Source organism: Glycine max, chromosome 18 (assembly GCF_000004515.6).
Source record: "Glycine max cultivar Williams 82 chromosome 18, Glycine_max_v4.0, whole genome shotgun sequence".
In the NCBI taxonomy this organism is placed as follows: domain Eukaryota; kingdom Viridiplantae; phylum Streptophyta; class Magnoliopsida; order Fabales; family Fabaceae; genus Glycine; species Glycine max.
The window spans coordinates 671616-682009 of NC_038254.2; the positions used below are offsets into that span (position 1 = coordinate 671616).

General features: G+C 33.5%; 2 protein-coding genes across 2 annotated transcripts; both read right to left on the minus strand.

Moving 5' to 3' along the window:
- Positions 1–310: 310 nt before the first annotated feature.
- Positions 311–6092, minus strand: LOC100797769 (DNA polymerase alpha subunit B). Its single transcript, XM_003552742.4, has 16 exons — positions 5961–6092; positions 5810–5885; positions 4953–5090; positions 3735–4080; positions 3563–3658; positions 3287–3366; positions 2876–2951; positions 2608–2781; positions 2150–2254; positions 1935–2027; positions 1773–1856; positions 1652–1675; positions 1509–1550; positions 1029–1159; positions 815–941; positions 311–675 (listed from the first exon to the last, which is right to left on the minus strand). Exons 1-16 carry the CDS (start codon positions 6034–6036, stop codon positions 523–525), a joined length of 1821 nt encoding a protein of 606 aa, XP_003552790.1. The 5' UTR covers positions 6037–6092; the 3' UTR covers positions 311–522.
- Positions 6093–7124: 1032 nt separating this feature from the next.
- Positions 7125–10147, minus strand: LOC100786115 (lysine histidine transporter 2). The gene is made up of 7 exons (XM_014770250.3): positions 9911–10147; positions 9225–9608; positions 8432–8825; positions 7995–8100; positions 7799–7890; positions 7600–7668; positions 7125–7503 (listed from the first exon to the last, which is right to left on the minus strand). The coding sequence occupies exons 1-7, from the start codon at positions 10084–10086 to the stop codon at positions 7405–7407; spliced, it is 1320 nt and encodes a 439-aa protein (XP_014625736.1). The 5' UTR covers positions 10087–10147; the 3' UTR covers positions 7125–7404.
- Positions 10148–10394: the final 247 nt, after the last annotated feature.

The window sequence follows — 10394 nt, forward strand, 5'->3', positions numbered from 1 at the left end:
AATTTTGACGATTCCTTATGGTCGAGTTAGTGCAAAATTAATCGGAAACAAAACAGCGATGTCAAAGCTACCAGGAGACGAAGCATTTTAGCATTGTTAAAATCACATTCTCAGTTGAATAATTTCAGACCTTTTAAAAATTCACTAATTTTAAAATCTACAAAAATCTATGAACAGGTTATTGACTGATTTTATTTGAACCCGTTATTTTATTACTTTTGGTAATCTAGAAATTATTCAATAAAAATACTTTAAAATAAATAAAACATCGAGTGATAAAATTAATGTATGAAGTTATTTTCCCTAGTAATAAACTGTAACTAATGTCTTCGTCAATTAAACCGCTGGTCCGGCCGGTGTGGTTTTTGAAGGAATTAACTTTACAATTTTCGTTTAACAAACTTAAATTATGCAGGTTACAAACTATATAATATAACGGTGCACGAGTCATAAGCAGTTTCTGTGCCTCAGCGACTATAGCTAAACTAAATGGTTACCTTAAAAAAAACACATCTTCAATATTCATATGCCAACAACTGAAGCGTTAATTTGGTCGGAACCCCCACAATAATCAAGCTCAACAAAAGTTCCCCCTCCTTCTCCCTTGGCTAGTCTTCCCGGATTGACGGCTATGCATTTCGTGTGGTTAATCCCTTCATTTTCGCTACTAAGCACCTGCGCAATGGTGAATTAATTTCTAAACATTCTACTATGAAAAGATAGTATCCAACTCTCTTTGCTGGCAGCCCTGATCACAGGCTTATCTGATAGTTTTTGAAAGAAAATGAAGCGTACAATAGGTGAATACATTTACCTTGACAAAGTACTTGATGTCTGAAGGTAGTATAAGTATGTCTGGAATCGACGACAGTTGAAGGGCTTCTGGAGCAAGCGAAAAGTCCAAGGGAACACCTTCTGCTGGTGGGTAAAGTGGATAGAAGCTGGTTCAAAATTTGAAAGACATTAGTTGTTTATGATCGTTTCTGAACCCAATACAAAGCACAGAGATCACAAGATAACAGTAATACCTTTGTTGGTTAAGAATATGGTTTGCTAGTCTACTCAAGCGATCAATGGGTTTTCCATCTGCTGCAGTTCGTGATATCTCCTCCCCACTGATTTGCTTCAGAATATCCACGGTGCAGCAACCAACCTTAACCTGAAAGCCAATCGATAATGAATTATTCCTCACTTGCTCCTCTCTGGATACAGCATCCAACTAAACCCTATGATTTAACTTTTTGCTTCTTTTGTTTAAAAGAATCAGCAAATGGCAAATAAAACCTACAATAACTTCCTTGAACAACATACTGTGTACAACAAATGTAAGAGTAGTGACATGGACAAGGTTAGAACTAGAAGTCATTCAATCTTGAGATTAAAGTTTCATTACAAAATATATTTCTTGTGTCTTGCAGATTTTTTATTTATACAAAACCCAGACGTATAATGCAGAACTCAAGAAAGCAACAAGGGCAAGTAACAAAATGTGACTGCCAATGCTATACCTTATTTGCCTCAAAGATTCCAGGATTACTGAGACTGACTATCTGAACAATAAAACAAAATTACGTAAGAAACATCACGACCAAATTGTGTGAATACTGACTAATCTTCTAGTTCAAGGAACAGTTCTAAAGATGAATTTTACCTGAGATTTCATGTCCAATGCAGGCTACAAAAACAAATGATTGAAATCAAATTTTAGACTAAACTGATACACTAACTAGAACAAGAATCATGATATCCATATTGATTCAATTAACGATTACCTGAGGAAAAACAAAATCATGGTTAGCATCACGTATAGACGGAACAAGAACAACACGCGTAGCTGAATCTACATATTCTTCCAACTGGAAATGGCAAGTGCACCCCAGTGAGAGTTAGAGAAGAGAAATTCCAAAAACAAATCTCATCATTTAAGTTATTACCTTCTTCAGGATTTCCTCAAATATTTCATCAAAACTCCTGTCTACAGTTCCTTTCTTAATGTCTGGGTGCTCAGAATCAACAAATGGTCCCAGCTGAGACAAAACCAGTTGTCAACATCAAGTTTGCACCCTTACATTATTTAACACATAGTGTCTAAGGAATAATAAAATAATAATGATAAAAAGATGCAGATTGCAGTATAGGTGGTATTTACCAATACAAGCAACTGTGGTGGTCTTAGTTTTGCATGTGTCAGCAGTGCTATAAGAGGCTCAAACAACAAATTGTCTGTTGTAGTAAAGGGGCCAGCTGCAATAATCTGTGAAGCACCAAGAGATCATGTAAAATATAGAATACTAACAGACCTGCAATATGTATAAAATTATACCAAAAATATTTGAGAAAGAGCTGGTGATCTTTTAAAATCTGAAATATCTCAAGTGTCAACTACAACATAATGAAGACAAGATTGCATGCATTGCTTGCATGCCTTGAGACAATTCCTTAGCTAGCTAACTAAGATGTTAGGCATTTGGTCATTGTTAAAAATGAATCTTTGGTATTAAAACTGTAAAAGCAAAATTTCTAAATTTCCTGAAAATTCACCAAAATGAAATCTAGTGCACAATATAGTTTTCAGAACTCATAAAAAAGGAGATGTATTGTGCATACCATTGATAATTCTCTTTCTTTACAAAGCAGATCAGTTGGCTGATTCTCCTTATCAACAGCTTGCTTCTTTGCAGGATTTGAATCCTCATTGGCAATGTAGGTAGGTATAGAATCCACCAATTTAGTTGCAACGAAGCAATGCCCACTGGGATTATGCCCTCCAATACCAACTATCTGTCAAGATGAAAACTACCTTTTATAACTTGTAAATCTGATACCTTTCACACATTTAAAACCAGAATTTTAACCCATCGTTTGCATCATTCACCTGGCCAGGAAAAATTGAATAATGGCTTAAACGTTGCAAATCTAGGCGAACACATTCTCCTCCAGAATGCTCAATACTGTCAAGTAATTAGAAAACAAACCCATGTATGATAGATAAAACTAAAAAGATAAAATGAATCAAATATATGATGTGTAATGTCACCCTTATACATAGTCAATGCCTCAAATGATTTAACGGAACAATACATAATGGATCACAAAATATTAAGAATTGTACATAACACTCCTCTCATTGACATAAGCTCTGGTCAAGTTGAATAGACTGACTTCGTTTCACACAAATGTGTTCCGTGTTGATCAATAAATCCAGCACACAGGCACAGACACATCAGTCTGATGAGATAACAGATACATACATATTAATGATGTGCGGAGATCTAGTGGCTATTACCTGCTCTGCAGCATGACAGACTTCTCATTTAAACGGCCTTCTCCATCACAACAAATCATGCCAACAGCAAAAATGCTTCTCTGATAAATTATATTACTTTAAATTATTAGACAATTTACGCTTATGCAAAGATTATTCAATGCAATCACATACCAGATAACCAGAAATGATGCCCGACTTAAAAATAAAACAGCATAGCAATTTTGTTAGCCAAGAGCCAATAATTAAGTTTCTGAGTATGCATAGGAGACAGAGAAAGAGATGCATTATATTTACCTGTGAAGCAGTTGTAGGGTCTGTTGGTTCTTCATAGAGCCCAGAAGCTACAAATGCCCTTGTATATTTCCTAAGTCGGTTTTCTATTGCATTAAGCTAAATAACAATAATCAGATTTCAACAAACTAATGTAACAGGATAATGACTAAGAGTCATGCTATCTATCACATACCCTATCCTCTGTTCTATCATACAAAAATCTGCAACCTGGTTTGGGTCCTGATCTGTGAATGGATAATGAACACCTTTCATGGAGTGGAACTCTTGTAAGAACATCATCTTCATCATTTTCAGCCTTCTCTACTTTAGGGACAGTGTTGATGCTAAATTTCACCACAAACTTATCTGTTCTCTTTGAAAAGGGTGTTATTAGTTTTGATTTTGATGGTTTTCCAGAAGATAAAACATTCTCATACATTAAAGATGTTGTATCAAGTGCAGGAGATAAAGGATCTTGATGATGATTTATTGGAGTTCCGGGAGTATTATCCTTTGTATCATCATCATTATTTAAGATCCTGCATAAAAGGATTTTTCATTATAATAAATTGTGGTTTAATAGCAATAGCATTTCTTCTAAACTAACAACAAACAGTTGTCTCCCTTATTAACTACATAACCATACACGATACAGTGAAAAACAAATACCACTAGAACCAGAGTACTTGGTTTAATATGCCAATATGCATGTGCGTTTATGTCAAAGAAATGGGGTAGACAAAAGAGCAAACACAATTCCAAGGAAAAAAAAGGGAAGGGGGTTGACAACTATTGAAGTTGGTAAAGATGCAGTGACAAGATCATTTACTTCTGCAATTACATTATGATGTGATCTATAAGGAGGCATATGCAAACACCATTTATGTTATGCTTGGGAATAAGTTGGGAAGAACCAAAAGCACATTCAACGAGCATCAATCATTGATGTGAATTTGTTCAAAACATCATGCTTCTAGATTATGCCTTAAAAGGTACATATGATAACAATAAGTAAACAAATGCACTAATGCAGCCTTTGCATTTAGTTGAAAAATTACACTAAATTTTACCACAAACTTGCTTTTGAGGTAAAAGTTCTCAAACATAAATCACTTCACTTTAAATTCAATAACCAAAATCAATTTTAAAATAACAAAGTGACAAAATAGTTTGCAACCACCTTGCCAAACACAGATGGAGTTAAATTATTATCTTCCTTATTTATGTGCACTTTTTTTTATTATATGCAGAAGGATTTGTTCGTAGAGCTGGGAATTTCCTGTTCTGCAAATGGATTTAAAAATAAATTTCCCCGAATTTAATTGTTAGTGCAGCCCAATAGATGCAATTCAAGCACTAAGCGTGAGAGAACCATGGACATAAATACAAAAACCAAGGACAATATGCTTACATTTCTACATCTCCGATAGAGTAAATATGCAAGCCAGCTTCCTCCTTTTCCTTTATAACAGTCTCTTTCTTCTCATTTTGTAGATGCAACAGAAAGCCATCAATTTCAGTATTTTGTACTATTGGTTCGTTCAGCTGTCTGTCAAAAACAATCATCCAAATTCAAACCATAAATTATCTAGAAAACCAAAACACCTATCTCCAAGCCAAATCATTAAATCAACACTTCCGCTAATTAAAAAAATATATATTGGAGTTAGTGCGCATGGCATAACACAGTTCTTTGAAACGTTTATTTCAAACTACAAATTATCTAGCAAACCAAAACACCTATCTCAGAACCGAATCATTAAATCAGCACTTCCTTTTATAAAAAAAATAGAGAAATTAAAATTGAAAAAGTAAAGTATTGGAGTTAGTGCGCATGACATAACACAGTTCTTTGAATGATTATTTCAAACTACAAATTCTGTAGCAAACCGAAGCACCTATCTCCGATTCGAATCATATTTTTTTTTGGAGAAATCCGAACAGAATCGTTAAATCAACATATCCTCTAATAAAAAAATAGAGAAATTAAAATTTAAAAAAAAAAAAAAAAAAAAATATATATATATATATATATATATATATATATATATATATATCGGAGTCAATGCGAGGCATAACACAGTTTTTTGAACTGTTTATCTGATTACATGTTAAATAAACGACGCATTGTTATCTCCGGAGACTCGTTAGCAACGTAACACGAATCACAGAGTATATATTCTTCTAAACTAAAGAATTCACAAACTGCGAGGAAATAACACTTAGTGGAAAAAATGCTAAACGGAAACAGCAGAAGAAGACGCAAACCTATTGAGGTAATAAACTTCCCAGCTTGAGACGAGATCGGAAGGAGTGAGACTGTAGTTGATGCAGTAAGTGACACCTACAAATCCTCAAAACATTAACAGATAAACTATTGTGCATGAATCGAGGGAAAAAAAGGGGAAGAACCGCTTACATTTGCTGAGAATTTCTTGTTCGTCTTCGAGGCCGAAACCACTTCTTTTGAATTCGGACTTGATTTGCTCTTCCATTCCTCTCTCTGTTTCTCTCTCTAGGGTTTCTCTCACTCGAGATGAAGCGCCAAGAAAAAAATGGCGGGAAATTTGCCGGTTTGGGTATATAAAGAACATTGGTTTGGTTATATTACGATTGTGCCCTCTGCACCGCGCATATTAATTATTAACAGAACACGGAATAGTACTGCCGCCTTATAACCATTTCCATTATTATTATTTTTCTCTTCATAGGTGAATTTTATAAAAAGCAATTCCAAAAGAGATTAATTTTGCGAATGAAAGTTTTTTATAGTGAAAAATTTGAAATTTTATTTAAAAAACAAACTATATAATATTTAAATCAATCATTTGTTGATACCGTTAACAACAATTAGTCAAATAAATAATTTTACATCATTTAAAATCAAGTCACTCTTGTAAATTATTGGTTAAATTGATCCGCATGTTTTTATATTTTTATCAAATTTTTAGTTAGTTATTTAAATTTTTATTTCTTTTCAATTAGTTCTTTCTGTCCATTTATGAAAAACACATAATTATGAATACTTTATATAAAAATACATAATTATGAAAACTTTTTATGAATTTTGATGTTGTATATGTTCTCTAATTAAGCTCACCTAAGGGTTTTGCTTATCAAGTTGTTTTTTGGGGTTGGTGATGCTGCTTCAATAGTAGTATGGGTTCTTGTATATACTGTGGTTGGGTGGTCACTTCTTGTGGCCATTTCAAATGTCTTATATTTAATGGAATTTTTTCCTTTTCAAAAAATAGTTCGTCTAAGGATTTAGGATCGGTAATTAATAAAATGTTTACCTACCAAGGATTTAAGGGCAAAGTAATTTAGTAAAATTGAAGGTCAATTACGTGATTAGAAGAAATTTAGGTTTGAAAAATACTACATTAAGGGATAATTGATTTATTACCCAACAACCAAAAATTAATTATTTATTACTTGATTCATCACATTATGAATTTTTTTTCTTAATTAAATCTGAAAATAATTTTTTTTAAAAATCGTTACTTTTTTTTAGATTAAAAATTATTTGTTACTTGATTCATTGCTTGCTCGCTCGATCAAGAAAGTAACTAATTAATTGCATTGGTTATTATATGACCATTATATTCACTACTTCATTACGTTTACAACCGGTAAACTCGTACAACAGTGTTTCCGCTAATAAGCTACACGGTGAATAAGATAGTTGTTACTTCAAAAGAAGTATAATTTTGTACAAGGCTAGTTGTGTGTGTATCACTTCCACAAATCCTATTAAGCTTATCTATATTCAATGTATAACGCATGTCTGCGTGCTTTCTTGTTATTTAGTTTCACTCATCAACTTTAAAATCGGTTGGGGAATCAATGATTGCATCAATAGTTTATGAGAAGAACTCGTAGTTTTTGGCCGATAATATGATATTCCTTAGAGCACCAATTGGAGATACTATCATCAACATTACCCCAAGAATAATGCAGATCTGAAATTTAAAAGGATGGAGAAGAAAATTAGTTCAAGTTTAAACAATTTGATAAATTAATTGAAGAGTTGTCAACTAAAATGACAATTAACATACCCAGTTAATCGTCCAAGACAAGCCAAATTTCTTGGGCTTTTTAAGCTTAAGCCATATGATACAGGGCAACTACAAGTAAGATAAAATAACACTACATTAAGCACGAGCATTAATTGGATTGGTAATACATATTCTCAATGATCCATATTCAATAATATATTTTAAAAGTTAAGAAATAATAAATATGCTTTCTACTTACAAAATATGATGTCGGGGCAAACGCAAAGCCTCCAAGAAATCCAAGAAGAGAGCCAAAGAACGGGATACATATGCCAATTAACATTGTCAATGCTGAAAAAACAACATTAAAAATAAGATAAGTATTGACCAATTGTCCAAGCCAACAATCTGGCCACTCAAAACAAAGTGTCCATAAGCAATCACTAATGACATACCAACATATATAGTGCGAGTTGTTACTCGGAGTGCAGTAGAAGGTGGGAAATTTAATTTCGTAACCATGTAGGTTTCGATCATATCAAACACTGGCATGGCAAACACCTGTGCTTACAAAAAAGATAAAAAAAATAAAATCAAACGAGAATATTGGCTTAAAAAACAACAATAATCACTTAAATATCTTTTTACTTCTTCTAATTTACAAAATTGTTTATTTATTTTTAATCCTTATAAATTATGTTTATTTTATTTTTTATCCAAATAATACTTTAGATAATATTTTTTTTTCATTATTTGAAATTTTATCTAAAATGATATAAGGATTAAAAATAAAATAATAATTATTTACAAGAACTAAAGAAAATAATTTTATAAAAATAAAAAAATAAAAAATTACAACAACTAAAAAGATAGTTAGAAAGTTGTAACTCTCCTGGTAGCCTCCAACAACGTGGACAAAGACAAAGAGGTTAGCAGCGGCAATGAGCCAAGCGGGGCGTTCTAGTGTGATGAGGATGTTATCATCAACTGAGTTTCCAAACATATAGTATCCAATGAAGGCAACAGGTAAGTAGCAGAATGCAACTCCTATGTATGCCAAAATAACTCCTCTCCACATGGGTTTCTTGGAAGGTGTATCTTCGGATGAAGGCATGGTTGCTTGAATTTCCAAAACCACATTGTGACCTGCGTAGGCAAATGCTACATCACCCAAGGCAGAAAAGAAGTTGAATACAGCATCAGCAGAGCTAGTGGCTCTGGAGCCATAATCCACATTTGCTTCAATCCCCTTGTTTATAGAAGCACCCCAAGCGATGGTTGAGTATCTGTTTAAATTAAACAATCCACACTCAACACTAATCATTCACTAATAAGGTAAGATTATTATATTAAGGACGAAATTTGGATATAATTTAGGTGTTGTTATAAAATATTACTTGAATGATCTTATACTAAGTTAAAATGACCAAGGTGATAAGTCATGATTATTATGGAAAACCCATATGACCTAGGTGATATTTCTCATTGGAAAACAACTTTTGTATTGTTCCCGAGTGAAAATTAGAGTAATACCTCAATAACCTACATTGATCTTTAATGCAAATTATTGAGAGGATGCCCTAATTATGATTGGAGAACAACAATAAAAATATTTAAAGGTTTGCATTTAAATTTTATCCTTAAAATAAACGGATATAAAAACAAAGGTAGAAGAGTTTAGTTACATCAAAGACATGGCAGCTGCAACAAAAGAGATAGCAGAGATGGAGTTCAAGTTAGGGCATTGCGCAAGAACGATGTTCACAGAAGCGAAGATAACAATCCAATACGAGGTCTTAATATCTTTGCAATCGGGACAAAGGGTATCATGAACTTTCTTCAATGACTTGCCACCAGTAACCATATAGACAATGCACGTGCCAACTTCAACAACAACTTGTTGGGGAACCACAATCCAGAGACCTAGCTTGTCTCCGAAGGCATGCTGGCCCAACTCATGGTACCTATCAAATCTTTTCCCTGGCACCATTTCGTGCATCTCAACCATTTGCCATAGGGTGTAGAGGGTGATAACCCATGACAAGATAAGCACGGTAGCACCGGGGCCCCTATTATTTTTAAATGATAATAATGATTAGAAACACAAGTATGTTCAAATAAAATCAAATGGAAGGTTAAAGAGGAATTATTTCATGATCCAAAGCATATGATCCTTCCTAATAAATCTTTACGTGACATATAATTATAATTTTTTTTTCTATTTAAGAAAAAATGTCAGAGAGATTGATGGAGAGATATGACTAGTTTCGAAAAACATGTCACTTAGAGATTGATTGGGACCTTTAACTATATGATTTCAAACTATATAATAATTTCTCAGAAGATAGGTGATATTAAAGAATCCATGTACCAGCCCATATTTGACATGGCAAATGGAAGGCTGAGGACACCTGCACCAACCATGGCTGTGAGATTGTGGAAGGCTGAAGACCACCATTTGGCATTTCGGGAACCAGTGACCGGAAGCCAATCATCGATTGCCTTCTGCCTGGCAGCAACATCACTGTTTTCCTCAGAGTGGCCCATTTTCCCACCCCCACACGCAGTAGTATTTGATTAATTTATATACCTGCTTGTTTTTTTTGGGGAGGGGTGGGGGTTAGACAACGAAATCTGAACAAGGAAGACCGTTTTATAGAAACTGAAAGGACAAATGTAAAGCAACTATAATTAGAAAAGTTAAAGTTTGTTTTTACTAAGAATGTCATTGCTGATTTTTCTTTGGCTCTAAATACTTTCTCGGTGGATTCTCACCATCCATATTATGGACATCAAATAAGGGGTGCATATTCTTTTTGTGAGAAGGGTTAGTACAATATAGAAGTTTTTTGGTT